General features: G+C 40.2%; 1 protein-coding gene across 11 annotated transcripts in view; it reads right to left on the reverse strand.

The window, feature by feature from the left end:
* Window positions 1–17,551, reverse strand: part of SLX4IP (SLX4 interacting protein) — a 201,082-nt gene that overhangs the window by 25,444 nt on the left and 158,087 nt on the right. For all 11 annotated transcript variants that reach the window (XR_010119474.1, XR_010119475.1, XR_010119477.1 and 8 more), the window contains 2 exons: window positions 11,404–11,481; window positions 7,984–8,072 (listed from right to left, as the gene is read on the reverse strand). Coding sequence is in view for 1 of the 11 variants with exons in the window: in XM_055266614.2 (XP_055122589.1) it covers window positions 7,984–8,072; window positions 11,404–11,481 (167 nt within the window). In the remaining 10 variants the exon portion in view is untranslated. The remainder of the gene's footprint in view (window positions 1–7,983; window positions 8,073–11,403; window positions 11,482–17,551) is intronic.

Raw genomic sequence — 17,551 nt, forward strand, 5'->3', positions numbered from 1 at the left:
TTAAAAAAAATGCCTTCTCTGACAAAGGCCTGTGGTTGAAAAGCGCCAACACCTGCAGGAAGGTAGACAGCCCTCTTTCGGGATGATGAAAGAAGGATAATGTCTTTCCTAACATCTCACCTGACTGAGCACGTGGGCCTGAACAGGGACGTGGTGGAGAGAGGTGGGTAAACACGAAGTCCAGCTGCGCAGGGAGTAGGGCTAACCAGAAGAGAGCCCACAGGAGCCCTGGGCACCGGATGGGAAAAGGGCCTAAGAGCTAGAGAGAACACACCACAGATGATTGTCTCATTTCAAAATTCTGCTCTGAGCTGGCCTTCTGCCCAGGGATGTGGAAGGAATAGCTCTTGCCATTTCCCTGGGACATAGATACTAAGGCCTCCTCTTTCCAAGACTCAGAGCTCATGATAGTAACAGCTTTTGTGAACTGGTCTGGGAACCTCATCCCCAGTTATGACACTGTATCCTTGGGAAAATGAGTACTGAATTCTAAATCATCTGCTTACTAACGAACTCTCTGTGCTATCACTGTGGGTGTTCTGATGAAGTTGGGCTTTTAGGAATTCAAGCCTGAGAAGTCTGCTGTCTCTTGATTCCTACGTACTTTAGAGAGGTGACTGGGTTTTTCCTCCAAAGCCGTATCTCAATGTGAGTCTGCTGGCAGCTACTGGAAATCAAAGGTGTTTAGCTGGGTGGTCGCTGCTCCTCCTCCTCCTCCTCTGGATGTTGGTTAACAGAACTCCCACTGAAGGTCACAAGTTTTTGCTTTTAGTGTGTCTCTTTCTCCACCACTGACTGGCTGGCTAAATGGGGGTTTATCACTTAACTCTTTGGTACTTCAGTTTTTATAGCTGCAAAATAAAGTTGAGCTGGCAAGTGGAGAAAATAATTAGGGAGTTGAGTTTCTTGGGAAAAAATAATATAAGCAGAAGGATAGTGTCAGGTATTTTTCTCCTTTCAAGCAGGAAGGAGAAGATTGTACAGCAGTCTGTTAACGTGGTGTTAATTGCATTTAAATGAAGACTTCTTCAGAGAAGAAAGGAAATGATGTTGATAAAAATTAATACTGTATAAGTGCCTTAGACTTTCTATGACTTTTTTTTTTTTTTTTTTTTGAGACAGTCTTGCTCTGTCGCCCAGGCTGGAGTGCAGTGGCGCCATCTCGGCTCACTGCAAGCTCCGCCTCCTGGGCTCACACCATTCTCCCACCTCAGCCTCCTGAGTAGCTGGGACTACAGGCACCTGCCACCACACCTGGCTAATTTTTTTTTTCCTGTATTTTTAGTAGAGATGGTGTTTCACTGTGTTAGCCAGGATGGTCTCGATCTCCTGACCTCGTGATCCGCCTGCCTCGGCCTCCCAAAGTGCTGGGATTACAGGAGTGAGCCACCTCGCCTGGCCTTCTATGACATTTTAATATTCATTATTTAACTTGCTCTTTAGGAGAACTTGAGAACGCTGTACAGAAAGTATCATGTTTACCTTTGCTTAACAAGTTAGGTGACTAGTGCTCTTGTGAAGCCAGATGACTTGTCTAAGGTCATCAGTGAGTAAGGGGAGAGGCAGTGGTCAAAGCCAGGTCTTTAAATTTTAACTCAAATCCCTTTTCCAGTTGTTCTATTCCCCACCATGTTTTTCCTAATCAAATCTATCACGTAAAGGGGTCATCAGTGGAGATTACGGGCCTCTGCACATGCAAAGATACACTATGAGAAAAAACTCACAAAGGATTGGGGACTGAGATACATCCTATTCCAACTTATCCTATCTAACAATCCTCATTCGTTTAACCTATCCTATTCTACTTCAGCAAAGCGCAGATTCCCTTGCAGGGATGGCAGTGGTGGGAGGAGGCACAAATCATCTTTTTCACAAATACTGCTGGCTAAACATTTGGGAAGATTTCATTATTAAGAAAAGAGAACAAAAATAATTTCATTATTAACAAAAGAGAACTCAGGTTACTGTAATATACAAGCAAAAGACAATCTTTTAAAAAATGATCTCACCCAAGAAATTTTTTTTCTTATTTTCTCCATCTTAGTCTAGAAAAACTAACCAACAGAGGACATCTTCATCCCCGCTACCAGCATTTTCAGAGGGTCATCTCTCTGCCAGTCCCTATAAGGGTGGGTGGGGATGGTGGCTATCCAAGGAAAACAGCCCATTGTAGGCCACTTGCTGAGGGTGTGGCCCTAATCTATTCCTTAACTATCTGTTGAACATGCTCTGACCCTGAGCCTTGGCCTTAACTGATTGGAAAGGGACATGGCAGTCAGCCTTGGGAGGGGGCAAGCGCCATGAGAATTCTTTCACACTAAACAGTAGTGTGACTTAAGAGAAGTGTTCTATTTAGTGCTTAAATATTGTCTCTTGGCAGTATGTCCCACTAATCTTTCTACTTAGATGATGCTAGTGAGGACTAGCCTTGTGTGGCTGATGCAGGTCAGCAGAACCTTGATGGCTATTTTGGCCACAACTCAAATTAAGCATAAGGCAGAGAACCCAAATATCTTAGTGTCATCAGCGAAATCCAGCTGCTAAGGGGCAAAAGAGAGTCTGCTCCCTGCAGATGCCTCATTGTCATGTGTGCACTGATGGTGTGGCAGAAGCAGACACAGCTCGGCTGTCCCTTAAACCTAAAGACTATAATTAGCATAATATTGGTCACTACACAGAATAAAAAGGACCTCATATCATAAACTAAAATACATTCCATAAAAGTATCAGAAGAAAATATAAGTATTTATCTAATTTGAAAAACATAACACCAATATCATCGAAAGCAGAGATCATTACAGAAAACACAATTCCGAGGATAAACAATGTATCCTACCATACAGCACTGACATACAAGTGAAAGGAAAATAATAAACTCACTGAGAGTTACTTTCCTTACCAGATAAGAAGTCTTCATGTAGCAGAGTTTGTCAAATACAAAATCATCAGTAAAAACAATGGACAGAAACACATAACTGACAAATAGGGTCCTAGTTAAAACACATACACACGGACCTCAGTTTATTAAGTATGATGTATGAAGAGATACCATCCAGATCATTAGCAGAGACTTTGCATTCAGAGTTGTGGCTAATGTTTATTTTCTTTATATATATTTGGATTAAAAGCTTTTTTGTACAATGAATATGTACAATATTGGTCATCAGTTATTAGGTAAAATCTAAGTTCATAACATTGTGGAAAATGTGAAATATGAAAACAGCCTCTCTCTACTCAAGGAACTTTCCCTAGTGCTACAGGAATCTCTTGTTAATATCTTCCACGCAATTCACCACTAGAGTTGTTTAGAAATAAGAAAAATAAAAATTTTTAACTCTATGATAGATAATGAAAAACCTGGAAAAGTCATCCACTACTTATTTCATTTTCTAAACACAAAAATAGAGAATTCTTTTCTTGAATGATCTGATTTATATTTACGCAAAAGCTCTCTTAGGAAAGTTAAAGGATTCTGTCATGAGGCAACAAACATCAGTGCACAGTCAAATGTTAATTAGCTTATTTCTTCTGTTCTAAAAACATAAGGCCTCTAATGTTAGCTTATAATTTCTATTTACATCTTTCTTAAGATCAAATATAACTACCCTGGAAGTTTTTCTAATCATAATTTTTTAATCTGCAAGAAAATTTCTTCTTTGTGCAACATTATTTTGTAGTTTTTATTTAGCTACAGTTTTATTTGCTTCCTCCAATAGAAATCCCATGTGACAAAAGATTTTTGAGATAATTTGATACCCTCCCCCTTGAATGAGAGGAGGGCTATGGTCCACAAAGGGGTGGATTATGCACAGCTGAGGACTATAACAGCCAAGCTAAAAATAACTCAGCCTTCAATAGTTTATTTGAAGTGAAAATGAGTCTAAACTCATTTTCACTTCAATTTTGTATTCAAAAACTAGAAGGAGATTTCTTTACCGCTAAACAGTAGTGTGCCTTAAGAGAAGTAGCTGAGTTAGTGCTTCAATATTGTTTCTTGTCAGGATGTCCCAGTAATCCTTCTACTTAGATGATGCAACAGTGAGGACCTAGCCTTGTATGGCTGGCCTACGTCTGCAGAGTCTTAACAGCTATTTTCACAACTTGAACCACAACTCAAATAAAGAGTATAAGGCAGAGAACTCAAATATCTTAATGTATATGTCCACTTGTAGGCAGTACTAGCACTACAAATCATTTTTTAATTTCCAAAAGGATCACAGACTTTGAGAGCTTCGGTTTAAAAGTAAAAAAAGTAGGGCTGGGGGATTTTGGACTTTCCTTCTGAGGAACGGCAGAAGAGATCCAATGGAACCCTTAAAGATACAGGTGCAGAGTGAAAAAATATTTAGGAAAAATGGAGGCCCTATTTGAATGACATTTTTAGGTCATCAGGATATCCTTCAGCAGCCTTGATCTGCCAAACTGTAAGCTCCTTGAGGGCCAACGCACTTTCTTATTTTTCTTTGTTTCCCTGGTGCCTACCAGAGTTCCCAGTATAGAGCTGGGACTTAGCAAATTATGTTAAAATGTGATGGTAAAAACAGATGGGAAGGCTGATCTCCAGAGACTAGAAGGAGTGGCTGTAACTAACACACAATGAAATAGTAGCTTTGTCCTGACCCAGAAATGTCCCAGATATATACAGAGTTCTATGGTTATTTACACAACTTTAACAAAGAAATAATAAATAATTTTAAATTTCCCAAAGGCTCCAGGATGTTACATCTGAGAAAGAAAACAGTTTCTGCATAGGCTTTTGGGTTTGTAAATAAGAAAATATTGTTGGAATGGAATGTAGCTGAGTGCAATCAAAATTCACTTTATGTTCTTCATATTTCCAAGGAAAAAAAAGGTGAGGAAAAAACAAACCAAATAAAGGTAAAAACTCTCAGAAAGACTCCCCAGTCCTATATCTAGCAATAGGTCAAAAACTGAGGCTACAAGAGTTTTTAGATTTCTTATGAGAAACTCTAGTAAGAAAAATACAATGACTCATTTCATAATAATGCCCTTTCTTCCCAAAGTACACATCACAATTCCCACATCCCTAGCACATGGGCACTCTGCACAGAGCTATTGCAACACAGAGGATCTCCCTGCACCAAAGTCCCTGAGTGGACAAGAGAAACGCCAACAGTGACAGCAGGGACAGACCTCCCTGGCGCTGTGGTGCTTAGGGGCAGCGTGGCTGCATTCGCTCTGCTCTGTAAAGGAGGGGGATTACTCCCTTTGTACTGTCTGATCTGGAACAGCAGTTCTTTTGTGCAACCACCTTTAAGAACTGGGGAGCTAAGTGCAGCTGGCTTCCTTGTCTACAGGTTGAAAGAATCCCTTGACAGAGGAGTTTTGAATAGACGCTCCCAGATTTCCTAACAAATTGTCACTTAGACATTGAGAATCCAAAAAAAAAAAAAAAAAAAGGAAAGGGAATGTGTGCTCTCAAGGCTACAGCACGAGTAAGGCACCCAGGCTATTGCTGCTCAAGTACTAGTTCACTCCCCTGTCACTTCTGTGGCTGCAGAAGAGTGAGTTAAGTCAATAGTTATACAAAAACAACTGAAGTTTATTGCCAAAGAAATCTCTCCAATATATACAGGTACCAATTTTCCCGGCCTTGCCCAGTCAGATGTTCTTGAGAATCGCTATCCAGAGAAAATGAGATGGATCCTGCCCTTTGGTGAATATCCATGTAAAGTGATATAAGAATTCAAAGCTTGAAGGAAGTCCAGGGAATACTCACAGGAGCCTGACATCACTGGCTGTGGGCATTTGAAGTATAGAACAAGTGATAAGAATGCCTCCTCTCAGGCAGAAGGCAGTTCTGGAAGGGAAGGGCTGTTTATTGATCCTTAAATAGCTGAGACAGGCAGACTCTGTAGAGGTCAAATATCAATGAGAATTAAACTACAAGACACTTCTGGTGGAAGGATGGTGTAGTTGGCTTGATGGGCCATTTGTGAGAGAGGGACCTTTACTTGACCTGGGTCGTTTATTGCTTCTAGTAACAACAGGCCTGAGGAAGTGGTGGGCTGGAGGCCTGTGAGGAGGGGAGGTGGCAGAGGTGAGCAGGCTAGGCAGAGGGACGCATAGAGCTTGAGCCCAGAGATGAAGCTGTTGAGTAGTGCCAGGCTTTAGCTGACATATGTGGCTGGGAAAAGGCATATGTGAAGAGACAGAGGTGGAGTAAATGAGCAACTGAAGAGACAGAAACTGACCACAGCTAAAGACAATCACTCAAAACAAGGAACGAGCCCTCATGATGGAAATGGCATTTTCCTCATAAGTTAATGTGGTTAACTCTGGTCATGTTATCGCTGGTTATCAGAACATTTTAAAGATAAAGAAACTGAACTCACTCATGTAAAAGGCTTAGACTGGTGAGATTTTCAGAATGAAAATTCTCAATGTTTAGGAAGTCCTCCAGATTATAGGATTTGTATGACAGCTGGTATAGAAAACTTACATCTGTATAAATACCAAGGCCCCTAAGGGGGATAATATTTCATTTGTATTGAGATGTTTTAATCCCTCCTTAATAATTTAAGATACTAAGTATTAATATTACATATCAGATAGAAGATCTAATTTCTCCTGTATTTCATTTGAAAGTAATAATACTTTCTGGAACAGTTAATTGTTGTTTTCTTAAACTGTAGATCAATTTCTTCCTTGCTCTGAATCAGTTAAGCTATATTATATTTTAGATGTAGGCCAATGGCATTGCCACTTTAGTATTTATTAGTTTACGAAGATAACTCAACATCCTGGAAATATTTCAAAGGACAAACTCAATACTTTTCACCAAATTTGCCTCATTCATTTAATGTGTATTCTTAAGAGTTTGACTGACGGATGAGGAAGAGGAAATATGAACCACACTGGCTGTTGCGAAGGGTTCCTCTGCACCAAACGCAGACATCTAAACTTAAATATAAGTTCTCTGCTCTTTACTTTTCCTGGGTCTCTATTCACCCTTATAGCCTCTGAAACACTCTTCTTATGTATTTATTTAAGATGAGATAAGAAGCTGGTTTTAGATGATGTGGGCCAAATTTCAGATTTCATATGGATTAAAAAATAATAAACATCAAGGGTAATCTAATATTCCCATAAATTATTTTAGAAGCATAATAATCATGTCATACTTCACGGCCCAGTTAATGTCTGTTGGATTTTTTTTTCTGTTTGTTAAAGATTCAAGTCATATGTCCCTGTTTGTTAAAGATTCAAGTCATACATCCAAAAATATGAAAAAAGTCTGTGTAGAAGTCAGGCAGACTGGACTGTGGCTGCAGCAAACACACACACATGCAACAAGGAGATTCTCCAGTGTACATGTTCAGCTTAAAAGACAAAGCAGTCAGCTGCAATTCTGAGTCAGTTTTATCTATTTGTCTGAAGAGACAACTCCAATAAAACAGAAACAGGCCCTGCTGGAGCTCAAGACTTAGCATGAGAAAAGGGAGACAGAGAAGGAGACAGACAGAGAGAGACAGAGAGAGAGAGAGAGAGAGAGAGAGAGAAAATGAACCCTATCAGCTATGAAATAATACACTGGGGAAAAGTACTGGTTCTCATGAAAATGTCGGTGATTCACCATGGAATAAAATTTAAAAGCCACTGACCCCAATGAAAGCCTTCAGTGGAAACATGTGGATTTTGCTCATTTCGCTTAAAGACTTTTCTTTATTTCATTTAAACACTATCATAAGCACCATCACAGCTTTTGTGATGTGTTGCTTTCTCATTTACAATTGATATGGAAAAGGTACTGCTGATTAAAATGGTCTTCAGGAAAAGAAGAACAATGCATGAATTAGTTGATATTACCATGTAAAACAGGTAGGGCTTTTTGTTCCCTTAAAACATGTGTTGGGTGCTCATCAGCTGAATGACAACAGCAGACAATTCTTTTTTTCTATTTTTTACAGTAACTCAGCATTTAAGCAGACTTATTTGTTTATAGAATTTTTTCATACTCACCAAATCTTCATTCTGATTTGCTAAAAGATCACGACTGAATGCAAGCTGACTGACACAAACCACAAATCTGTCAGGGAATACACAGAGTTCTGTATAAAATGAAGAAAAACAAGTTTAAAGGCGTCAAAAAACTATAAACACCGAAAGGTTGTTCCAGATTTTTGTTCATTTTAAGTTACTGCAATATGCACATCCATATAAAACACACGTCTCTTCTCTCCTCCCATCCTTTCAGTGTTTGCTGTCAATACGGCAGGTTGAGTGCAAAGCTCTAAGGAGAGCTGACAAGGCTGCAAATTGGTCCACCTGCGCCCCGGGACCATTACATTGCAGGAAACCCCCAGGCAGAACCTCTGCAGCCTCCCCTCTGGGTCAGTCAGCTGTTTTCTGATTAGAACTCCTATTTGGAAAATAGGATCAATGTTTTCAAAATGAGCATGTAAGACTTTAGAGGAAGAGGAAGAATATTAGATAAAATCTAAAAATGTGACCTATCAATGTATTTCCTAGTTACTTACTCATCATCTCCTTGGTTAGCTAGTCTTAGAGAGGTCCCCGACCCTGGAGGGCAAACTACTAATCTAAAGTAGGCTGGGAAAACAGCAGCTTCTCTTAGGAATTAATGATCCAACTATTAAGAAAATGGTTAAATATACAATAAAGATGGTAAAATTACACCATACTCATACTAATTTATTATTGCTGCTTCTTAAAACAAAACCACTGACTTCCCATTGGGAAAGACTGAATGAATCACTGAACTGGACTCCTCGGCATTCAATGAAAGGAAGGCAAGATGGTAATGACATCTGGATTTTTCCTTCTCTCATCTGTCTGTCCATCCATCCATTTCTTCGCTAGCCTCCAGCTACCCAGGAGTGATGTCTGGAGTGATGCTGAGCTGATGCCAACAGTGTATGTTCCAGGTGGGTGGGGAGGGGGCTCTTCTCCCTTTTTCATACTTGGTTGTACTGCTTGAACATTTTTATGATACACATGTCTGATATTTGTGATAGAAATTAAGTCATTTTTCTAACAAAGAAAGCTTCCCTCTTACCAGAGACCAATTTGTTTTTAAAGATAGATATTATGAATCAGGTGACTAAAGCCTTTTAGGTACACTGCACATGATGGCAATGACTGAGGTAATAAGGTATCTCAATTTGATGCACCGCTTGGAAGCCAAGCAAGAAGGTGTCAATTACATGGACACAGAATTTAAACAAGTTAATACCTTACACTACTAGACTAGCTTAAATGATCCCAAGAGGCCCAACGAGTTGTTGTTCCAGTAACAGCTCTCTCCTTATCCCGTCAACCACTGCTGTCTCCTTGGCAGTCACTCTCCCTATTCCAAGTTATCCTATTCAGAACAGCAGGTTAACAGTTCTAAAAAAAAGAGCTCCACTCATCCTGCTCAAAAACCTACCATGGCTCCCCATTGCCCAATATTCAAAGCCCTCCATGATTAGGGATTAACCTGTTGTTCTGGTCTCACTCCCAATTAGTCTTCCTCATGAGGAAAGCCCACATTTCAGGTGTTTTTCAACTTTGACCCCATGTGGGCATATGATATCTGGCTAGATGACTAGAGATGGACTTTGAAAAGCCAGAAGAACAAAATTAGCAAAGCAATTAATATTTATTCATTAGTTCTTAAAAGATCTTATTAAGATAAATGGTATATAGCCTTTTTATCATTTTATGGGAGAGAAACTGAGCCACAGAATTCATTATTTGTCCACCTTCCCCCCCCAAAAAAATCATAAAATTGAAATACAACAGTTCATTAGTGGATCAGAACTGGAATTCAAAATTATCAGTTCTATCAAATAATTCCTCCATATTTGCATTTCTTCCTCTGAAAAGTAACAATGTTAGAATGGCAGATTTTAAACATTTTGGTGCTGCCAGGTATTAACAGAAAGCAACTTCTGCACCCTTTTGCTCTGTTTAGGTCATTATTGAGAGTTGTACTATTTTAACATTTAATTAAATATTTAGGCAATGATAGTCCTTACCATAAAGGGTACAAGTACAAGGTTAGCTGACTTATTTTACTAGAGAGTTGAACAAAGTGGAAGGGCCTGTTAAGAAAGCAATATATCTAAGGCTGCACAAGTTGGCTCATGCCTGTAATCCCAGCACCTTGGGAGGCCAAGGCGGGAGTACAGCTTGACCCCAGGAGTTTGAGACCAGCTGCAACATAGTGAGACCCCTTCGCTACCAAAAATTAAAAAAAAAAAAAAAAAAAAAAAAAAGCCAGGCATGGTGGCACACACCTGTGGTCCCAGCTACTTAGGAGGCTGAGGTGGAAGGATCATTTGAGCCTAGGAGGCTAAGGCTGCAGTGAGCCATGATTGTACCACTGTACTCCAGCCTGAGTGACAGAGTGAGACCTTGTCTCAAAAACAAACAAATAATAGCAAAAAAGGGAATAATATATTCAAGCAGAGTTTACAGTTAAGAAAATGCAGATAATCATGAAGATTCCACAGCAAGCCTCTATACATTAATTTTTTAAAGTTCCTATATCTTTTTTTTTTTTTTTTTTTGAGACGGAGTCTCGCTCTGTCGCCCAGGCTGGAGTGCAGTGGCGCAATCTCGGCTCACTGCAAGCTCCACCTCCTGGGTTCATGCCATTCTCTTGCCTCAGCCTCCTGAGTAGCTGGGACTACAGGGGCCTGCCACCACGCCCCGCTAATTTTTGTATTTTTAGTAGAGACGGGGTTTCACCTTGTTAGCCAAGATGGTCTCGATCTCCTGACCTCATGATCCACCCGCCTCGGCCTCCCAAAGTGCTGGGATTACAGGCATGAGCCACCGCGCCCGGCCTATAAAGTTCCTAGATCATATCTTATATATATACTGAAATTGTCCATAGAAGGTGACCTAAATTTTCTTTCCAGTGCTAAGATCAACCTGGAGAATGATCATTAGCTTCTGACTTTACTGTTGCTGGCTGGACAAGTTTGAAATCATATCTTTAGTGGACATCTAGACTTGGGGAAGTGATGGGGGAAAGTGGCCTCATCACACACCTAGGGAAAGCTCTGAGAGCTCTGGGCTGGGAAAGAGCTTTCTTGTGTACACCCCTGCTCCATATGCCAGGGCCTTGGTGTGCACAGACAATACTGAAGTGATTCATAGTTCAACTGTGTTGAGTCACTCTGAAAACTCAAAGAAAGTGCTGAGATGCATCAGGAAAGGAAAGCATGATGAGGCCCAGCTCCCTGTTCTCAGAGAGGCAGTAAACACAGTACAAGGTGGGAGGAAAGAAATCACAAACTTTCAGACACACTCAAGACATGAAGGCAATGAAGCAAGTGGGACCCTCCATTCCTTAATTTTCATCCCTTCTCTATCTAGGGCAAGCAGATTGTGTGAAATGTCTGACAAACCAAGAAATTGGCTTCTTACCATCATTCTGTGTGCTCCTGATGCAGCGAAGGCGTATCCCTCTCTTGAGGAAATAGGCTGTGATTTGAAAGCCATAACCTGTAAAGTGAAAGGGAACATCACTAAGTTAAAAGTTTGTTTGCCACTAAATCTCTGGGGTTCAGCCCAGTGCCTGCCATATAAGACACATTCAATAGTTATTTAGCAAATGAAGCCGGGTGTAGTGACTCATGCCTGTAATCCCAACACTACGGGAGGCCAAGGCAGGTGGATCACTTGAGGTCAGGAGTTCAAGACCAGCCTGGCCAACATGGTGAAACCCTGTCTCTATTAAAAATACAAAAACTAGCCGGGTGAGGTGGCGGGCACCTGTAATCCCAGCTACTCAGAAGGCTGAGGCAGAAGAATCGTTTGAACCTGGGAAGTGGAGGTTGTAGTGAGCTAAGATCACTGCACTCCAGCCTGAGTGACAGAGCGAGACTCTATCTAAAATAATAATAATTAGTAAATGAAAGAATAAAGGCATTAATAGAGGGCTTCTCTTGAGAGGCAAGGGTGAACATTACTATCTTGCCTCTTCCAGGAGGCCTGACTATGACGCCTGGCATAGTCCCTAGTCCCTGAAGTGCCTCAGTTACTTCAACTGTAAAACAAAATAAATGAGGTCTAACGTACTTTCAGATGGGATAATTCAGTCGGAGCTTGTGAATAGATCTTAGCCACCTTCTCATACTCACTGCTTATTAGCTCATAAAAGGAAGCAGTTCATACCTATTTGAACATGGATGTATTTTGCCTGTAAATAAATTAATTCAAGTATGTCAAAATCTTTATATAGAATGAGATGACAAGAAATATGACATGAGTAAAAAAATAACTTCTCCAACTCCCCAGAGTGGCCTAAGTGAAAGAGACAGAGCATAAAGTGTTGACAAGAATGTAGGACAACTGGAATTCTCACACGCTGCTGGCAGGAGTACAAATTGGTACAGCCACTTTGAAAAAAATGCTTGAGTATCTAAAGCTGAACTTAGGCATGAACATACAGTGTTCACAATAGCACTCTTCACAATAGTCTCAACCTGGAACCAATGCAAATATCCATCAACAGCAAATTTTTTAATGGGGATATAGTCACACACTGAAATACTATAGTGCCTCTAAAAATGAATGAGCTACAGTTACAGGTAATAACAGAAATACATCTCACAAACATAATGTTACATGAAAGAAGCCTGATCCAGAAAAGTAAATGCCATCTGTGAAAACGGAGACACTATCATTCATTTTATAGGGTGGCAAGAGATTTCCAGATGATTCACAGAAAGTGCCAGCTTAATTCCTTCCTCTCTCCCTTTCTCTTCTCTTCTGGCTTCCCTGTGGATATAAACTACTTTGTTGATGATTTTCCTGAAATCATAGCAAAACTGTTCCTGGTTATCACAATCAGCAGTCAAGTTATTTGGTAGAAGAATCAGAAGCAAAAACTCTACCAGAGCGGGGTGAGGGTCCCCCTCTGTCAAACTGGAGCAGCCAAGAATTGCAGGAAGTAATCTCTAGGACCATCAGATTCTCCGAAGTCCATGACTATGGTTGGTCTGAAATAACTTATACAAAGAATACAATTAAAGAAGTTTCCACTTTCACATTCAGTATCCTTCCGACACTCCTGTAGAAAGACCCAGGACATGAGTGACCGCCGACTTGATGCTGTCTAAACAAGTGATGGCTCTGACAGAACAATTGCTTTAGTCATGTAGATTGTGCAAGAACAGTGACATCTACGAAAGGATAATCTCCGGATTTGCTGAGATAAAACATATTTTTTCCTAACACACTTGAAAATAGATTGCATTTCAGTCATGTGGCTTTCTTCTGCTTAAAATGTCAAACAAAATATACATGCCACTGACATTACTCTGAGTGCTTTAAAACAAATATGTTATTTCTTAGGTCACTGAGAGAATGGAAGCCATTTCTACATCTGTTTATTTGTCCAACTGCTGAGGGAAGAAGTGGAATCCTTAACAATTTGCGACTCACAAACACATATAGCAAAATTTAAAAGTACTTTTCAAGTATTAATTTTTTTTTTTTTTTTTTTTTTTTTTTGAGACGGAGTCTCGCTCTGTCGCCCAGGCTGGAGTGCAGTGGCGCAATCTCGGCTCACTGCAAGCTCCGCCTCCCGGGTTCACGCCATTCTCCTGCCTCAGCCTCTCCGAGTAGCTGGGACTACAGGCGCCCGCCACCACGCCCGGCTAATTTTTTGTATTTTTAGTAGAGACGGGGTTTCACCGTGGTCTCGATCTCCTGACCTTGTGATCCACCCGCCTCGGCCTCCCAAAATGCTGGGATTACAAGCGTGAGCCACCGCGCCTGGCCTTCAAGTATTAATTTATAATGCAAGTCTTCCAAAGAACTGAGAAAAAAAAAGTATAATATCTAAGTTATTCTACCTTTGCTGATCTATAGCTCTAAGTGATTAAGATTCAGGAGGCATGTTCAAAATTTCAAAAATCTTCTTCCTATGCAAAATCTTTAGCAATAAAATGTTATTATCAGGCCCAGTGTGGTGCTCATGCCTGTAATCTCAGTACTTTGAGGGGCCAAAGTGGGAGGATTGCTTGAGGCCAGGAGCTCGAGACCAGGTTGGGAAACATACTGAGACCCCATCTCCTTAAAAAAAATACAAAAAAACATTAGCTGGGCATGGTGGTACATGCCTGTAGTCCCAGCTGCTCAGGTGGCTGAGGCAAGAGGATTGCTTGAGCTCAGGACTTCAAGGCTGCAGTGAGCTATGATCACCACTGTACTCCAGGCTGGGCGACAAAGCAAGACCCCATCTTAAAAAAAAACATGTTATTATCAGGAAGGGGCAAAATCTGAAGTTGACCATGAAAGCTACAGTTTTGAGTCCAGGAAGCCTGGTATCTGAAGATACTACTTGAATGATAACTAAATCCTATTTGGACTGCTGGACAATCAAGTTTCAATATGACACCTTCCCCTTTAGAAAAAGAAAGCAGTATAAGGCAGATTTCAAGTGATTTGTTACTGAAATTAGTAGGAGAAATGAGTTTATTGAAACTTTGACCCCTACATCTCCCACCCTAGGACAGAATTAAGTTAAAAGGAATCATTTCTAAATAGCATCTTGTTATTAGTGGTTTCAATGGAAAACCTGCCCAAATGGCACCTACAAGAGAAATAGCAAGTTAAACAATTAAAAAAGATTTGCACCTGCTTAATCCAAATTCCACTGGTCATATGAAACTTTGTTTAAAGAGAAACTTAAGGAGAGATTAAACACAAAAGGTACTATGTCAGTTCTTATGGCAAACTAAATTTGATCTATAAACAGAGAAAATTACTGCTGCTTGAAACATATTGCACTGAAACGCTTAGAAAGATGTATTTCATTTATTCATAGATAACAGGCAATGATAAAGACTACATTCTTATCTTTGCTCTTAATGAAATCGACTTCACAGAGTTCAGGAGGCCACTGAAATTTTGTACTTACCCAGGGCTAAAGCAAAGCTCCACTACTCTCTAAAGCTAAACAGCAATTTGGCAAAGGATCCAAGAGGCCTTTTGCTTTTCCTACTTGGGGCACCAGCTCCCAGCTCGCTATGCTGGTGCTTTAAATGCAGAAAACCCGAGTCAGCAGAGCAAATGGAAATCATAAAGTGATCATCTTTTCATTTGAAAACTACTGGATGATGGTATTAATATTATGAGGCACTTGTAAATCACATTTCAGTATGCCTGTTTTCTTGCTGGCGATTGTGGTGCTCCTAAATCTGAGAAGACTGTCTTTAGACACAAGAAGGGACTTGGATTAGAGGAAGAAAAAGCTTTGCAATAGAAACATCTTACCACCAGGTGTCTGCGGGTATGTGCATTTCCAGAAACAATTGATATTTCTGAATTGCTTAATGTAACACAATCATCTAGTATCAGCAAGATCCAATCCTCTCCCCTGGCCTCCAAGCAGCCCAAAAAGTCTCCAGTTCTTGTGCCACCATTTGCTCTCTGTATGTCGTAAAAAGCTGTTGCACTTCTCCTTATCCTTCTACAAACAACCTCTAAAGCGGCAATGAAGCCTCAAATGATTACTTGTTATCACACTAACTTTCTTCTGGCTTACCTAAGTTGTTCATCAAAAACTATTAAGTCTCTAAAAAAAAAATGGAGAGGTGGTCAGTAATGCATATGAGAGAAAGAAAGGACAAACCAGAGTCCTGCTACTATTTTACTTCATATTCTGTCTAAAATAAGCTGCTCCAAAATGGCTCTACTAGAAATTTGCAGTCTTCATAAACAGAAAGGCAAAAATTACGACAAAAAAACTCAAATATGAGTTGAACAAATTCCATCTTGGCATAGCAAGGCAGTAGATTAGTTTCAAGTAGTACCATGCTCCAATGAGAAATGGTTTTAAGGGAGTGGTCATTTATTTGGGTTGTTACAGTTCACAGTCCCAAGACACTGAGAGCAAATATTCAATGAGAGATTTTACTGTAAAACTATCCAGCCTCACTTGTTTTCCAGGGGATTCATAGCCAAGGCGACTTGAGCTTCCCCACAGCTGCCAACGGGAGTCTGTGGTCTGCTGCATAACAGTGGGAAGCCCTCTCCCACAGCTATTATGAGACCATTCATGGACGAGCCTGGGAAAATGCCTCTGTGTGGCTTGGTGAGCCATCAGGACCTCCGGGCAGGTGAATTCCACTTCATTGTGGACCCCACCCACCACCTGTGTGGCTCTCTTCCAGCAAAGCCTTCTCCCAAACTACAAGGCGGGCTCAGGAAGACCTATGATGCCCCTCAGTACTTCTTTCCCTGAGATGACTCTTTCATTATTATCATCATTCACACAATCTGAAACATTTCAAACATTCAGAAAAGTAGAAAAATAATGTCATGAACGTCCCAAAACCCACCATCTAGATTCAGTAACAGTTAATATTTTGCCGTATTTCATACACATATTTTCTAAACTGCTTCGAGGTAGACATCATGAAACCTTACTCCTAAACATGTGAGGATAGCTCTCAAACTATAAGGAAATTCTCCTTCATCACCACGACACTATTATTACAACTGAGTATGACATTACCGATCAAATAACCAGCCTATATTCAAATTTCTCCATTGTCCCAAAATGTGTATCACTGATCTGATTTTCCCTTGAATCGGATCCAACCAAAGATCATGGATTTTAAGAGATATATTTGCTTATATCTCTTTTAATCTAAAATAATCTCCCTTTACCTTTTAAAAAAAGAACTCTGAACTTTTAAAGAGATCAGGCTAGTTGTGTTATAGAACAACCCCATTCTACATTTGAATTTTTTTTTTTTTGACAGGGTCTTGCTCTGTTGCCCAGGCTGGAGTGCAGTGGCACAATCACAATTCACTGCAGCCTCAACCTCCTGGGCTCAGGTGATTCTCTCACTTCAACCTCCTGAGTAGCTGGGACCACAGGTGCATGCTACCACACTCATCTAAGTTTTAAAATTATTTTTAGAGACATGGTCCCCCTATGTTGCCAAGGTTAGTATTGAACTCCTGGGCTCAAGCGATCCTGCTGCTTGGACCTCCCAAAAAGCTGAGATTACAGGTGTGAGCCACTGCACCCAGCTAAGCTATTTTTTTTTAACCTCAGTTGCCTAAACACAAAATTTCAACCTGTATGCTCTTTTAAAATACCAGCCATTTATTAATTTTGACTTCTCCTTTAACGGCTATAGGAAATTACAGGTTCAAACTAAAGCTATAATGACAATTCAAAGACTGGCATACAGATGACTTGAAAATTTGGTCCTAATGATAATTTCAAAGAAATCAAATTATGGATTTGTAGATAGTTAAAATTTTGGTGAAGATAAGCTTACTTATGTAGGTTGGATAGTGGTCTGATATTTGCTTTAAGAAAGGGCACTTTGTCACAATCAGATTACTATGTGCTAACCCGGAAGCAGCTCTGCATTGCACGCCAGTTCAGACATGTGACTGTTTCCAGTCTGAAGTCATGAGTCAGTTCTCAAGCTTGGTTGTGATTTAATAAGAGGATAGGAAGAAAGAGGCTGATACCAACTGAGTACTGACAGTATCTTGGGTATTAGACTAGACTAGGAACATATAACATATTTAAAAGATGAAG

Source organism: Symphalangus syndactylus, chromosome 24, assembly GCF_028878055.3.
Source record: "Symphalangus syndactylus isolate Jambi chromosome 24, NHGRI_mSymSyn1-v2.1_pri, whole genome shotgun sequence".
In the NCBI taxonomy this organism is placed as follows: domain Eukaryota; kingdom Metazoa; phylum Chordata; class Mammalia; order Primates; family Hylobatidae; genus Symphalangus; species Symphalangus syndactylus.